This window comes from Carettochelys insculpta, chromosome 1 (genome assembly GCF_033958435.1).
Source record: "Carettochelys insculpta isolate YL-2023 chromosome 1, ASM3395843v1, whole genome shotgun sequence".
Lineage (NCBI taxonomy): Eukaryota > Metazoa > Chordata > Testudines > Carettochelyidae > Carettochelys > Carettochelys insculpta.
Genome location: NC_134137.1, coordinates 135,841,198 through 135,857,779, shown reverse-complemented (window position 1 = coordinate 135,857,779; position 16,582 = coordinate 135,841,198). Strand labels below are relative to the sequence as shown.

The 16,582-nt window shown below is 43.0% G+C and overlaps 1 protein-coding gene across 3 annotated transcripts in view; it reads right to left on the bottom strand.

The window, feature by feature from the left end:
- The window catches only part of LOC142006824 (granulocyte-macrophage colony-stimulating factor receptor subunit alpha-like), a 36,116-nt gene extending 20,583 nt beyond the window's left edge, over positions 1 to 15,533 (bottom strand). For 2 of the 3 annotated variants that reach the window (XM_074983312.1, XM_074983314.1), the window contains exons 1-8: positions 15,423 to 15,533; positions 12,346 to 12,438; positions 9,110 to 9,231; positions 8,792 to 8,925; positions 4,854 to 4,980; positions 4,075 to 4,204; positions 3,810 to 3,985; positions 3,410 to 3,564 (exon numbers count right to left, since the gene is read on the bottom strand). In XM_074983312.1, the coding sequence (XP_074839413.1) occupies positions 3,410 to 3,564; positions 3,810 to 3,985; positions 4,075 to 4,204; positions 4,854 to 4,980; positions 8,792 to 8,925; positions 9,110 to 9,194 (807 nt within the window). In that variant the 5' untranslated portion in view covers positions 9,195 to 9,231; positions 12,346 to 12,438; positions 15,423 to 15,533. Of the gene's footprint in view, positions 1 to 3,409; positions 3,565 to 3,809; positions 3,986 to 4,074; positions 4,205 to 4,853; positions 4,981 to 8,791; positions 8,926 to 9,109; positions 9,324 to 12,345; positions 12,439 to 15,422 lie in introns of those variants that run through there. The other variant, XM_074983313.1, reaches the window with a different exon arrangement.
- Between the last annotated feature and the right edge of the window lie 1,049 nt (positions 15,534 to 16,582).

The following is a 16,582-nucleotide window of genomic DNA, read 5'->3' as shown; positions in this document are numbered from 1 at the left end:
ACTGGGTGGTTGTCCTGAGTGAGAAAAGGGTCATCATGGACTGAATTATGAGCAGACAAAGAAGGCCATCAATGGGGTGTTCAGTGGACACTTTTCAAACAGCTAGAGGACATTGATTTTTGCTGACGGCATCACCCTCCCTTCACACCAACATCAAAGCATGGAAGAGAAGATCACAACATTGGACAAAACTGCCTCAATGATTGGAGTGAGCATTAACAAAGGGAAAGACCAAGACAGTGAGGATCAACCCGTCCAACAAGATCACCATCACACTGAGAGGGGATGACCTGGAAGATGTGGAGCAGTTCACTTACTTGAGGAATATTATGGGAAGAGACAGAGGAACAGACAAGGATATCAACACTAGCATAGGAAAAGCAACAGCTTCATTCAAGATTCCCACCCCATATGGAGTTCTCAAATAATATCTGTGAAGAGAAAACTGAATCTTCAACAAAATGTGAACAGTGTGCTCTTGTATGGATGTGAGACCTGGCGTACAAAAGTCTTCAAATCACAAGTTACACCCATTCATAAACAGATGTCTGACATACATCCTTCATATCAAATGGCAAGACTTGGTCACAGATGAGGAGCTTTGGAACAGAGCAGGACAAGAATCACTTTGTGTTAAAATCAAGAGAAGAAAGTGGGGATGGCTAGGCCACAGTCTCAGAAAACCATCATCCAGCATAATCTGTCAAGCTCTCAAGTGGTACCTTCAAGGAAAAGGCAAATGAGGAAGACCTTGGACAACATGGAGAAGATTTACTGAGATTGAAGAATGACAACTGGGGTACTCCTGGAGTTAATTAGAAGTTTTATCTTGAGAGTGAAGTGAAGGAGACTGGTAGATGACCTATGCTCCACTTGGAGTACAAGAGTTTAAGTTAGGTTGGCCATGTCTACACTAGCCCCAAACTTCGAAATGACCACGCAAATGGCCATTTCGAAGTTTACTAATGAAGCGCTGAAATGCATATTCAGTGCTTCATTAGCATGCGGGTGGCCGTGACACTTCAAAATTGAGGCGGCTCGCCACTGCGCGGCTTGTCCAGACGGGGCTCCTTTTCGAAAGGTCCCTGGCTACTTCGAAGTCCCCTTATTCCCATCAGCTCATGGGAATAAGGGGACTTTGAAGTAGGCGGGGTCCTTTCGAAAAGGAGCCTCATTGGGACAAGCCGCGCGGTGGCGAGGCGCGTCAATTTCGAAGTGTCATGGCCACCCGCATGCTAATGAAGCGCTGAATATGCATTTCAGCGCTTCATTAGTAAACTTCGAAATGGCCATTTGCGTGGTCATTTCGAAGTTTGGGGCTAGTGTAGACATAGCCATTGAGTAAGTTACTAGACCAGTACTACAAGGGAATTGGACACTTTACCAGTAATTTTCACAGATAGTTGATAATGGCAGAACAATTTGAGGCTCTGGAGCCTTGGGTTTCATTGCTGGTTCTGAAGCCAGGTGTTCTCTGATGCACAAAGATTCTTTTGTCCATTTCCCACAAGCACAACCCATTCTGCCCTTCTCCGTCTAACCTCTGCCAGTCCTGTCGACCACAACACTGGCTGCTTGCAACAGTCCCATTCTCCTCACATACTTAGTCCCAGTCTCTACTCTTCAGACTTCTGATCACAATTGCAGACTCCTGGCCTAATAGTTCCTAATCTTCCCCATCCGAACTTCCACTCTGAGTCTTCCCCACACCCAGCCCTAATTTCTTGCCCTGCTCCCACATTCAGCCTTTTCCTTACCCAACAAATCTTAATTCCTTGTCCTGACATCCCGATCTCCCAGACTCTCCCAGCAGCCTCTAGTTACCCCCCTCACTCTCACATTGCCCATCCCTCATGTTCCCAGTTCCAGTCTTCTTTCCTGTGCTTCTGATCTAATCTCAGTGTCCTTACCTCACATGGTTGCTTGTCTTATTCTCTCTGACCACCTAGTCCCAGTTCTCACCCTGCACTCCAACTCATGTCACAGCTGTCTCCTCTTCCCCTGACAGCCTCCTTCCCTCTGCTTCACTAGTTACTAGTCCAGGTCTCCTCACCTTGCCAGTTCCAACTCTTTCCAGCCAGGCTCAGTCCCCTTTCCCATTTTCTTTCTTTTCCCACCTGTTTTCCTCTCCAATTGTAAGATTGAGCCTCCTTGCACATTCCTTGTTCAAATGTACTTCCCCCAGGCCTCCCTACAGTGTGCTAGGTTAGATTCTTGTCCCCTTGGTATTTGAATCAGATTACTTCCACCCCCACACGAGCAGGACACCAGCAGGGGAGTACTGAGAGCACAGGAAAGACAGATGCCTTGTTCTCAGTTCCAGTATCCAGTCCCAACCCTCCTAGAGCTGCCAGGAGCAGCCATAACCTCTTAGTCTTGGCTCGGAGCATGCTCAGCAGCTCTTGGGGGCAGATAGCACGTATGTACAGTCTAGTCAAAATTACAAGGAGAGGCTCAAGTTTGTTCAGTGGCTACTGAGCATGTTCAAACTGATTTGTTTTTTTTCTAAGGACTTCTCACCTGGATATATTTGGGCAGATTTTCAAGTGGATGGTAAAAGGCACATCCCTGACACAAAGGACATCCTCTGTCAAATGTTGTGACCCTAGTGCAAGTAACAGGGGCTTCAAATTTCCAAATAAAAGGTTGCTCTCTTTTATTTTAATATTGAAAACTGTATTTTTCTCTAGTCTTTTTCTTGGAACTGGCTGAACCATTTTGCCTAATACCTGGTATGGAAAATTTCAGTCCAAACAGTCTGGCAAAGTTAAAAATAACTAAAACCAAATTCTTACACTTGGTAATGACAGGCAAACTGAATGATAGATGGCACTATCAGCCTTGCCTGTAATATTTTATGGGTTGTCATTGCATTGCACAAAGACATATTTTGAAGTGGGGGTGAGTCAAATTAGTGAATCAGTAGTCTAGTGCCAAGCATGGACAAAAGCTATAAGAAACTGGGTCTTTGCGTCCCAAGTTAATGGGTGGCATCAGAAGATACAGATTTCACCTGTTCCAGTGAACAGCAAATCGTAGTCTCTAGCTTGCTTCAGTGTCCCTGGGGATACATGCCGTTAGACATCAGTTCATTCAGAAGAGTTATCACTATGTTAGGGTTAGCAATGATATAGGAGCAAGTGTGCTCCTGGTGAGAAACAAAGGTAGTTAGACAGCAGACACAGACAGTTGCAGGTGCTGAAAGACAGTCATCAGAACAAGGTTAGCAAATGAATCAATAAACTATATTATATGCAGGAATGGTTGCACCCAAAAAAGGACTGCATGAGAGGTGAGGAAGGAGAGGTGGCAGTAATATAGGTAAGGATTGTGTTTGTTGTCCATATAAAAAGATCAGTAAAGAGAAAATATGCATTTGTGGTGAGAATCATTAAAAAATTACACTTACATTAGTTTTCTTATTTTGAATGTCAATTTGATACTCAAAGCAATGATCTATATTTCCATCTGAATGGCTTAGCTGGGGGGATTTCCACTGAATTCTGCACTTTAGTTGGTCTTCAGAACAGTTTACAGTGGTATTTAATGGAGGAGGTAACTTTTCTAGGATAAAATCATTGGTATTACATTTGATAGAGAATCAGCTTTTAATACAGAGTCAGTTCCCATTAGGAATTACATCTTTGCAACTGTATGGGGGTAGAAACAGCTTTTTAAAAAAGGAAGTAAAGAGCTTGTGTTCTGGAGCAGAGCTCTGCAACTAAAGCAGGACCTTCTCCCAGTGGAAAAATGGTTCCCTCCACTGCTAGTAAACATGGGAATCAAATAGAAGGAATATTTTTCCTTACCAATGTCATATAATTTAATGTACTTGTCATAAAACTGAATCTCCGATTCTTTGCTGGACCCATTCACCAGGAAGTAAATATTGTGTTTAACTACTGTCACATTTTGAAAACTGCATGCAATATGTCTTCCAAGTGCATCTCTTATATAATGTGGACATGGTAGTGCATCTTCTTCCCTGCGTACACCAAAGTGTTTCAGTTAAACAAAAATGTCACCTGTCAAATCGGAATGCCAAACCTCTTTGAGCTGATGAAAATGATTTACCTTGTGTACTGCAAGAACAGAAAATACTGTGTATCTTCTGGAGCATCCCTGCCAGCATTCCAAGTACAATTCATGAATGACATGTTGTAAATGACACAGGAGAAATTTTCAACAGATGTTCCATTCATGCCTGGAAAGCAAGAAAGGTTACACATGTATTTATATTGTACCAATTGGCTTTGGGAAGAAGGAAGGGAAAAAAGGAGAGCTATTGGTACAAGTCTGCACATACTGGATCAGACCCAGAGAGATTTTTATCCTCTCTAACTTCCGTAGACGATTAGATACCTAAGAATTTAGGTGCCTAATTTTAGGCACTGAAGTTTGAAAAGTTGTGCATTACATTTAATCATGGTGATAACGCCTACTTGTCATGACCACTAACAATATAACTAGGGAGCTCAGTTTGTATTAGTCAGCCAGAACGAGGCTCATACTAGCCATAAACTGCTTCAGTGGAGACGTCTAATGTGGTTTATCTACTATATTTTGCTTCACACCTTTTCTAACAGACTAACATAAGAAAAACAATTATATCACACACAGATGTTTCTATCCTGCAAGTTACTGTGCAAAAGTGGACCATTCCTCTGACACAATGTCACTTGTGCAGTTTGGGCCACAATGTTTTAAATGGGGCATCATTGTAGCAGATTTGTAAAAGCATTTGTAATGGAAACAAGGAAATCTATGGTAACTTCTAGAATGAGACGTATTTTAAAGGCTTTTTCTCAAATATTGTAACTGGACAAAACCTTTCACAAACACTAATGCATTACCTTGAGGAATGAATGTTAAATCTGCTGAATACGGAGTGTAGTTGTACGTTCCTTTAACTCCAAATAATGCTCCCGTATGTATAGGGAAAGCCTCACGTACACTAAAAATGCATTTTGTATCATTCACCTGAAAAATAATATCCACTTGTATTAATCTTTTGTTTTTCCTTCCCAGTGTTAAGTAGTTCTCATTATGGGAGCTTATCTTTACGTCCAGAAAGATTAGCAATGTTGGCCTTGATTCAGCACCATGTTTATTGCAATTTGACACCCAATGGAGTTCCATCAGCATAAACTGGAGGCACAGATGGCACTCAAGGCCATCATTTTTAAGAGAAAAGAAATCTCTAAACCCAAAAGAACAGCACTACGATCCTCTTTAAGATCATAGCCTTGAACAAGGAGAATCAGTGAATGAGGAAGCTGAAATGTTGAAAGCACATCCTGGTATATGGGGATGACAGCTCCCATTTGAATATAAAATAGAAGCAGGCCTGACTAGCCAAGATTTAAAGGTAAGGGTCCTTATTTTTTTTTAATTGTAGCTATAAAGGTATGTCTATACCTAGAGGAATATCGACCCATTGGCAGTTGATCATCCAGGGTTTGATTCAACACACCTAGTGGGGACACCATAAATTGAATTCTCACTGCGCCTCCATTGATCCTGGTACTCCTGACAGTCAGGAGGGACAAGGGAAGTCAACAGGAGAGTTTCTTCCATCAACCACCTGCTGTGCAGATGGTGGCACATGTTGATTTTAGATATGGCAACTCCAGCAACATAATTCTTGTAGCTGGATTTGCATATCTAAAAGCTACTTTACATTCTAGTGTGGACATGGCTACAGTATGTCTCTTGTGTTTTTTCTCACATTCAGAGCAAAAGCTGTGTTTCCTGTGGCCTGCTCCCCTTCAAGAGATTTGATCTGCCCCTGGACAGAATTGGTCTTACAAGAACTAGCTATCTAACATGGCCTCCATTACCACAGCATCTGATTTCCTCACAAGCCAGTGAGGGCTCCCATTTTGTTGATGGAGAAGTGAGGCACAGAAAGACTAAGTTATTGCCTAAGGTCACACAAGGGAGTCTGTGGCCAAGTAGAGATGAGGTTAGTATCTTAATCCCTGGGCAATATTGCCTTTCCAAAAGCACATCCACAGCTATAGAGTGTATGAAATTGTGATGGGTGCTTCTAAAATTACTATATTAATCTGAGATGTTCTTATACAGCCACCTTCCCTTGAGACCCAAAGTTCCCCCATGGGAACCTGCAGGATTCCATCACTGGAGCAGGGCAGAAGAGCTTAGAGAACAGGAAGGAACAGTGCTCCATTTGATGCTGTCCATTCTTGGCCAAATCCAAACAAATCAAGCAAAATATGGTAATTTACGTGGATTTCAGCCTCCAGGGGCTCTACAGGAAGGAGTTGTGTGACGGTATGGAAGCAAGGGCCTTCTGCCTGGACACTCCTTCCCTCCACTACATTATCAGGCATCTGTGGATAACTGCAGATGGGGCATATTACCAGCTACTTCTGTGTGAGGGCAAACCCCACTCCCAAAGAGAAATGAGGAAATTTGAAAATGTGTGTGTGCAAAGTTTCTGCTCTCCTGCGTGGCTTATTCTTGTAGAGGCAGATTCACACTCTAAGGTGCCTAGGTGGTTCTAAACAAAACCTTTTGCTTGTTCCTCCTGGCACACATTTCAGCAAATTGTGTTTCTCAGTCAAGGTCTAACTACCACAATGCTCATGGCTTGGCAGACAAACAGCAAGATGAGAGACAAATAACGTTTCCCTTTGCAGCCACTGTCTCCAAGCAGTCCTATATAAAAGGTATGCTGCCAGCTGGAGACTTTCCTCCTTTTGCTGTATCTGTGACTATTGTGGATCACAGGAATGTGTGCTTGGAATTTCCATATTGGATCAGACCATTCATCCATCTGGTTCTGTATCCTGTCTCTACTTCAAAAAAAGGTGCCCAGTAAATTAATGATCACTGTATTATCAGAAATCTTCTCTCACTGTACTAATGCAAAGACTGATCAAATCACTACTTCTGTTTGATAAACTAAGTAGAAAAGCTCATTAATTGTTGGTCAACACTACACAGTTAGGTCAAACAAGGTAACTTATATGGGCCTGATTGTGTCAGTGTTTATGCTACAGCCTTGCACCCCCTTCACGGCCATAACAACTCCATCACCAGGAGAGGCGTAAGCCTTATATCAGTGTAATTAGACCAATGCAGGAGCTGTGAAACTGACAAGACAGACCCAGTTCTCCTGGACAGCAAAGTGGCTGGACCCTGGTCCTAGCAGGGAGATGGGGCGAGAACCCCAGGTGACTTCAGATCCAATCCCAGCTGGAAGCCGGGGCAGAAGCTGGGGTGGATTCAGAACCCAATCAAAGCTGGAGCAAGAAGCCTGTAGATCATGGCCCACTTTCTGCTGGTGTAACACTGACTGGCTTCAGTTGTTGGCAGCTGAGATTAAACCTGGGACCTCTGAAGCTTAATTCATGAGCCTCTACTACAGGAACTAAAAGCCAGATGTAGCAGGCTCATTACTCTTAAAGTGGCCACAGTGCCAGTTGGGGGAACAAAACAACACAGCCAAGGGGTATGTGGGTTACACTGGGACCTGAGCAGCCTATCAATTTCATGATTAAGAAGTGAAACTGGAAAGACTGCCCAGCTCCTGGCAGGGAATGGGCAGGGAGCCTGAGAAGCTATGGGCAGCTTCCCCCCAGGTCCCAGTAGGGAATTGAGAATCCCTGAGTATTTCTCTTCTACCACCCCGAGTCCTCAGTGTGGAGGTGAGAAGGCCTGGGCAGCTGCCCCCCACTCCTTTCTGGGATTTTGATGGTACAGACTAATCTGGATATTTGCCTGTCCACCGGATTGTACTTTGGTAGCTGGAATGCAATTCCTAGCCGTGAGCTCCTACAGAGCTAAGGTGTGACTGTGTACCTGCCCTGGGAACAACACCTTTCAGTTGCTGTGTAGACTTACCAGTGGTGTAGTACAGGAGGTGGGGCGAGAAGCCCAGGTGACTTAAGATCCAATACAAGTACTGAACTTCTTTTTGCATGCCCCCCAATTCCTTTTCAAAGTCTGGTTTTCCAGGAGAGAATCTCTCATTCCATAAAAGTGACCTACAATCTGTGCTCATGGGTGTTCAGTAGACCCCCAGCTTACACGATTTCAACTTACACACTTCTTGTAATAACATGAGTTCAAATCATAAGAGGTGGGGAGCTGGGAATTAGGTGGAAGCCTGGCTCCTGGCTCCTTTTCTCTTGCAGGAGCCGGGAAACTGACCATAGGCTCTCCGCCATTGACTAGCAGTGCCAGTCAGTTTCCAGGTTCTCACATGTGGAGGGGAGCTGGAAGATTGCAAAAAGTCCAGAAAAGATAAATAAAATTATTAAATGTCAAAAAACATGTCCTAAGGGGGAAGATTGAAAGAATTTGAATACAATTAGTCTGGAACAGAGAAGACTGAAAGGGAACATGATAACAGCCTGCAAGTACCTAAAAGACATTAAAGTTGGTCATGACAAAAATATTTCTAGCTGTCAGGGTGGTTAAGCACTGGAGTATATTGACTCGGGCGGTACTGGAAGCTCTAACGTTGGAGATTGTTAAGAGCAGACTAAACAAACACTGGTCAGGGATGGGCTAGATTGTTCCTGATACTGCCATGAGTGCACGCAAGTGAGCTTCATGACCTCTCAAGGTTCTTTCCAGTTCTATGATTCTAAGTGATAAATATATGGTTTTGTCAATAGAGCAATACCGTGCAATACAGCGAACATACATAGAGCAAACAGCCATACATACAGCAAACATTTGTCAATAGAGCAAACATGCAAAAGGAAAAGGGTAAAAACAAAGTTAATTATGTCCATTAATAACTAAATAGAAAACTTACATCAAACTCTAAGAAATCCTCGCTGTTACGCATAGAACAGCTGTAGGTAAGTCCGGCAATGCTGCTGTCCCAAGTGAGCTCTAGTTTTCTATGATTGAATGTCAAGTTGGCAATGGGTGAGAACGATGATGTCGCTGAAAGTTTTATGAAGTTATATCAGACAATGCAATCAGATTTTTCCACTTTTTCAGGTGCTTAGGCCGGTACTTTGCAGGCCTCCTACAACAGTGTGTAGCATAACTAGATGGGAAAACACCCTACAGTGAGATGAATTAAACCCAGTCCTTTAGAATATTGCAATTAAAATATTGCACTTACACTCTGTGTATGCAAAGACAGCACGCCATGTAGGAAAGAACATGATGCACCAAATTATGGAAACAAATCCTTGAGTGGCAGCCATCTTTTATTTTTCTTCTTGGTAATAGACAGGAATAAATCTACAAGAGAAGAAACTGATTCCACAGCACAAGTAGGTTTTTGTAAAGCTTGACTTCTTCTACGAACAGAATTAAAGACTTTTTTGTTAGTCTCTACAATCTGCTAAGCACATCACACATCTGCACCAGCAACAAGGTCCAATAGCTAAGGCATTAAGCTGGTACTTGGGACACTGGGATTCGAGCTCCTGCTTCGTCAAGGACTCGCTGTGACTTTGGGCTGGTTTCTTAAGCCCTCTGGCCCAAAGGGACATAGGCATTGAGACGCCTTGCCAGTCAGGAAAATCCACAGCCCCTGGGCCAGGCACCCAGACTCTCTGTACAATGCTTGAAGAAATCAGCTGCCTAAAAATGCCAGGAAACCCCATAGTTAGGCACTGAGCTGTCAAAGCTAAGCTAGCCAGTAGCAGATGTGGAGAAAAGGGATGTATCCTGCCTCCTGCCCCTTTCCAGGTGTTAGATGCCTAAATCTTGGTGGGAAAGGAGCACCTCTCTTTGCCTGGGACGTGGAGCCATAGACCTTTCTCCTGGTGTCAGAAATTGAAACTTTCTTGAGAGAGTGATAGGAATTCTCTTCAGCTTTATAGCCTTTAGTCCTGTGGTTAACACTCAGGTGGGAAGCCCCAGTACTGTCATTGCCCGTGGTGGAAAAGGGATTTGACTTTGGGTTTACTCCCCTGTCCTGAGAATCACTAGATCTCTAATCACTGGACTGCAGAGTCAAGTCAGAGACTCTCACCCAGTGTCAATTTCATTTTTTAATTATGCAATATGTAGTGGAACAGCTGCTACACAAGACACTGAGAAAGCCCTGCAACAGACTGTATTGTAGTATAGTGGCTGAGGGATGCAGATGAGGGAGAAAAGCCCAAATTCAAAGCAGTTCTTTAGTTAGGGAGCAGCTGAACTAGGGTGAGTGTTCTAACGGGTGGACTAAAGATTATAAGGAAGGCTGTTACTGCCTCCTTCCTCCTGCAGCTATTCTGTGTTATTCAAAGCAGTGTTTCCAAAACTTTTTGGCTGTGTGTACACTAGCAAGTTCTTTAGAAAAACCTGTTCCATTTTCAAAAGAGCACACAGCATGTCCACTCAAAATGTTCTCTTTCGATCTGGATGGCACCCTTGTCATTGTGATGCCCTTAGGCTCATCCAGTTGGGCCACCTCCAGGCATCATCAAGGGACCCTCCGGTAAGTGCCCAGTACTTCTCTTATCCAGGGGTCAGGTTAGGGGTCGCCTCTCCCATGGCTGGAAGCAGGCCAGACATAAGGGCTACAGCCTAACCCCAAACGCCCCACCACGGAGTGTGCCCCTGGAACATGGGCGTGCCTGTGTGTGACACTCAGTACCTGAGAGCTGCATACATGTGAGGGGACAGGACGGGAAGGACGAGGCTGTGCCTGGCTCTCTTGCCACCCACGTGGGAGCTCTGTGTGCCTGGATGCACCCACTGGCCCACTACTCCATTTCCTGGGCAGGGGGGAGGCACAATGGTCAGCTCTATCCCCAAGTCCTTGCGGAGTCTATGTTCAGCAGGGCTTGCCATGGAGGACACACATGCCGGTGCTCATGGGACCTCCCCGTCCCCTGGCCCAAGTGTGGGGGCTGCCACCCACAAGAGTTTGGGGGGCATGACACTCGGGGCTGAACGGTGGGACTAACTCTCTCTTCCCTTCCATCCTTACAGTAGCACTGTTCAAGGGCTGCGAGAGCCCCGTCCAGTTCATGGAGCTGGGAAGTCCAACAGCGGCAGCTGAGAAGACCAGGACATCCCCATCACTAGTGCCTGGGTGGGCCTGTGACCAGAGGGACAGTCACCCTAGTTGGGACATGTGAGCTGCCACCCATAAATCCACCCTCTGCGAACAGTAGCGACTGTTGAGGGAGCAGCTGGCGTTGCATCATGCTGAGCTGGCATCGGAGGGTGGGGGTGAGCCAGCTGCAGAGCTCCATGAAGATTTAAAGATCGAGCCGCATTTTGTGTATGGAAGCAATCTTTTGAAAGAAAATTTTTCCAGAAAGATCTTTCAAAAGATCGCTGTCGTGCAGACATAGCCTTTGAGACCACAGAACACCAAATCATCCCATTTTTTAATGCGGAACACCAATGAAAATTTTCTCCGGGAAAAAAACCAAAAACTGTCATACTGACTTTCCTCCTCCAAAACTGCAACAAAATGAAGTAACTTAATCAGGTATCATGGCAATGGAAAAGTAACATTGTATCTGGTTTTAATAACAGAAAACATATACTCTCAGTTTATGATATCAAAAAAGTGTCAGACGCTTGCAGCACACCTGCAAGTTGTTCACAGTATACGAGTGTTCCTCAAAACTTAGTTTGAGGAACATTGATTTAACGACAGGTGGGGCATCGCTGAGTTTCACCTGGTTTGAGGGTTATGCAGCTGTTAGATAAGCTCTGGCCATGAGTACTGAGGCAGCAATGTGCACACTGAGATAGATATGTGGACACCTTTGGGACTTCGATAACTAGTTTTGGCACTGGATAACTTAGGCATCTCCTGAGTTAGGTGACAGTTGAGTAGAAGTTATGATGATGCAGTGCCTAGATTTTGGACTTAGGTGGAGTTAGACTTCACTGTTCATCTTTCCAGAGTGTTATTAAACCTATTAAAGAACATAAGTCCTAGTGCATAACTGTAACTTGTCAGACAATATTTTACTGCTCTGTTTTTTCCCCCTCTTGGTTTTGGACCCAGGAATCCTCACACTGGATACTTTAGTTTCCTGAAGAGTCTTTTGTGAGGGACTTTGTCACAGGCTTTTGGAAGGTCCAAATGTATTATGCATTCTGCTTCTTTTTTATTACTTCTGTGGACATGCTGAACGCAATGTAAACCAAATACTTGTAATTTTCCATTTCAGAAGCTTGTCCTTTCAGCCTAACATTCCTATACATATATTTTAATTTTGGTTTTAATTGAAATTTCAGCTCATTTACCTGAGACTGGGATTTTCCAGTGTATATTTCCTTGTATCTCTCTTAGTACGATCATTGGAAGAGTGGCAACCTTTACTGTAATAGCAATTAATGAGAGATTGCATACTCATTAGCCTCCTAGCCACTTCACTTTTACTCTTGTGTACCTACCCTCTCGTGTTGATGACTTACTGATCCTTTGTCAGTTTGTTCAGCACCCTTTATTTTGATCCTCAGCCTCTTCTAGCACCTCATGTTTATTACCTGCAAAGAGTTAATGTCTCTTTATGATCTTTTTAGTAAATGATGCAAAGACATAATTTTGCTTCTTTCCAAAGCCCTTTCCATTCTTAATCCTTCCCTTCAAATCCTGGCAGTTGAGTGGATACATCAATTCGATTACAGACAGTTTGCTTTTGATACATTTAAATTATTTCTTATTTTTTCAATTTCTTTAACAACCTGCTATTTAAAATCCAAGTTAGCCTACTTAATTCTATTTTATTTTTTACCTGTCATATTTGTGTTCCTTCTGGATGGATTTTCTGAAGGAAATTTGTATGAAGAAATAACATCTTGTACCTTGCCATATTTTCTTTTATCTACCTGCTTCCTTTTTTCCTTAGTACCATGCAGTCTTCTTCATTTTTGCTAAATAAATAACCTCCATACTAAACCTAAGGATTTTCACTTTTGAGATTAGGGTTGTTTTGTTTAACTTTCTCTTTTAGAAGAAAAAAACTTTCAACTCTTCTAAATTTTTGGTATGACTCCTTCACTAAATGGGTGGTGAAATTAATGATATTGCTATCCATTGCCATTTCTCATTAATTTCCCTGACATACCCCTTCCGTTTTAAATGCTTTTTTTCAGTTCCTTAGCACTTTCTTTTGAAAAATACACTAGAGACAAAATTTTCCATGCTTGGAATTTTACCTTATGTGATTGTTATATCAATCACAAAACAGTACGTTTGTCGAAATCAGGAACAACTGTCCAAACGTTGGCTCATTCACGGCATTCCAGCTCTGGGAGGGAGGGAGGGTAGAGCAGATCCAGAGCCCAAATCAGATGATTGGTGGCACTCCGAAAGCACTGGGAGGAAGGGAGAGGAGCTGGTATGTCGGGGGCTGTGGTGCCCCAGTGTGTGGGGGCACGTTGGGGATGGAGGACAGATAGGGAGGCCACAGGGCTGCAGATGGAACCCCAGTGGGCTGCAGGCTGCTGCGCTACATTGAGGTGAAGGAGGGCCACTCATGAAGCCTTGGGTGTAAGGGCACTTCGAAGCTGCATGGGTACTTTGAAGTGCCCATGGCTACACAGCTTGCCAGTGTTTTGAAGTTTACAACTTTGAAGTTCCTGTGGCGAGAATTAGCCTAGTGAGATGCTGCGTATGCAGCACAGCACCTCATTGCCATTCTCCACTCTGGCTAATTTATATGCCCCCTTCAAAGGAGCGGGCCGGTGTAGACAAGTCCTAAGGGTGCCTCTACACCAGGAGCTGACTTTGGAGTTCACTTTGAAGTTAGGCACTATCTCAAAGTAGCCAGCAGAGTCTACACGTTTTCCCTCACTTCAAGGTGAACTTCAAAGTAAGGGAGCCCAACTTTAAAGTTCTTACTCCATTCCCAGGAACGGAGCAGTGCCCTACTTCAAAGTTTAACTTCAAAGTTGGGTCCATGTAGATGCTCAGCTTAGAAGGCTGTTACTTTGAAGTAAGCAACTTCAAAGTTATTTCTGTAGTGTAGACATTGCAGAACAGTCATTTGAACACCACTACATTTGGTTCAGAGTGGCTAATTGTGAAACATTAACCAAGAGCTCCATCATTTCACTCTTCCAAAAGGAGACAGAATTCCTCTAGGATGAACAATTCTTCCTTTCTTTCTTTCAGAATTTGTTTTGTTGTGAAAGGAGATTTTCCCCTTAGGAAAACAGTTATAACTAAACCGTGCTTTTTTATTAAAAAAAAGAAAGAAAAAAGAGAGCCAGTACTCAGTGCCAGCAATTATTGGGTTGGGGGGAAGTGCTGCCAACAAATAACATTAGCCACTGGAATTTTTGTTCCTGATGAGGAGTATTCTGCTCTTGCATAAAATTTTAATTGCTCTCAGGGGAAGTTAATTATCACAAACACAATGAAATGGAAATGTGATGGTTTTATTCTGTGAATTATTCTCCTTACATCCTTTCTACAGTACAGTTTACAACCTTTTCAGGAGAATAGGTGTGGTGAAATAAGAATTATCAGGATTATGTTTCTGTGTAATATGCCTTTTCCTGTTTGGCTTGGTATTCCCACCCACTGGGACAGAGAGCTTAAAACACATCCTCTGGAAATGAGCAGGAGGTTTGAGGTGCTTGTATCACCCTGCTGTCTGAGGTAGTATGAATGCACCATCAAGAGCTAGCTGGAATTAACACACACTGATGGAAGATCTAGAAAAGCTATAGGAATCTCAGTGCCCAGGGAAGCCAACAGAATTGCCTGGTCTCTGGCATGGGGGTGGGGGGGCGGAATCCGTTCTGTGCTCCCAGAATGGGTGGGGCCTTGGAAGGAAGAGGGGGCTGTTATCACAGGCAACCCTGGCCTACAATTCCTTAATAAACTCCATTTTGAAACCATTGAGGTGTCTTGCTTGCAGTACTCCTATTATGAGGCTGCTCCAGAACCTGGCAAACTGCTACCTCACCACACTGCTTGTCTGGTGTACAACCTTCCCCTAGCCTCTGTTAAAAATATACGATCAGTTCATGCTTTAATACAATGTTCCTAGAACTGATTCACTCTATGGAGTGTTGTGAAACTTGCCAAACACGAACACATGTACCAGAGACAACCCAGAAACATTTCTAGTTAGATTATTTTTAAAAGAAGAAGGAGACAGTAACTTTTCTCCTGGATACACATAGTAGCTGTCAGATAAAACAGAGCAACCCAACAGATAAGGGAAAATATTGCTATTTTTTTACCTGGATCTGTCAGGCAGTGCTGGAAATCTGATGACTGCCTGTACTCACATTTAGATATGTATACTTACCCTTGGATCATAATAACATGTCATAAAAATTTTGGTTAAGGCCATCCTCAAAGAGGGAGATGAGTCTGCACTGTGGATGAATTAAGTCAAATACAGCTTTTTCCCATTGCAAGTGTTTGCGTTATGAAGTGGGGTCCTTGAGAAATAAAAATAGTAACCCCGCCCCTCTCCCACATCAACCAAAAGGAAAGCAAAACACTAACTTACCTCCTCCTTGCACAAGGTCTGTATATCATTTAACTTAGGACCCAGCTTCTGAAATGACTGAAATGTTTGAGTCTGAAGCGGTGGTACTGCCATGACGATATAGGAAGTGTTGCAAGGTTGACAGTAAGACAGATCACTTCCTATCATTGGGACATTTACTCCACAGTCTTTGAAACTTCCTGAATCTCCTTGTTTCACAGAATAGAAATAATGTCACACAAAAGAAACATCAAATGAATTAATAAGAACCCCTCTTCTCATTTCACATGGCCCATTTGTGCCTTTAGCACTACAATTGGCTGTGAACACAAAGAAGTTTTGTCTCCTACAGATAAGCCCACTCCTGCAAACAATACTTTGCATGTAGGTTCTTCTCACCCAAAAAGCTTTCTATTCTAGAGAAATATTATTAGCCAGATCCAGTGAAAACACAGCAGCATCGTTGTGTGCAACTGGTTCAGTGCACTTCAGAATATCAGTTTAACGCACATTTCCCCACAGGAAACTGTGAAACAAACAGTATGACTTACTATAGTCACCATATCAAAGCCAAAATACTGCTTGTTATACTGATAACAAATAATAACACTTTATTATTTTCACTTTATTTTCAAGTGCTGAGCTTGAAATATGAGCTATGGGGTATTTGCTTCCTCTCTCACACTGATTTCACACATGTGAAATTGCATTACCTTCAGTCAAATTACTCTGGGATAGAATTACTCTTCAATGAGGAAAGATAAGCCCACCAGCCTGAAATACTAACTTGCACAAATATCTGGAAGTAAAAAAGAATATTGGTGTATGAGGAGTTGTGTCACAGTTGGTGATGTAAGTTGTATATGGTCATGATGATAGAAACTCAGCTTAATCAGAAACAAATGTTTTGAAACATCATAAGTAAGATCTTTATATTCTCCATTCATTTTGGGGATTTGCAACAGCACGTAGTAGTTCATAACTGCTTACTAAAACCCAAGAATTGAGGAGACTCTTATTTATTATCAGCAGGCTCTGTCAGAGAATGACAGAGGCCCAGGCCACTTTGAGGTTAGAGGCCTAAGCCTCCTGACATATCTAACTTCTCATCCAAAGGGTCATACTAAAGCCAAAAGAATATATGAAAATGAATATTTGAGATGTTTCTTTATTGATTAAGT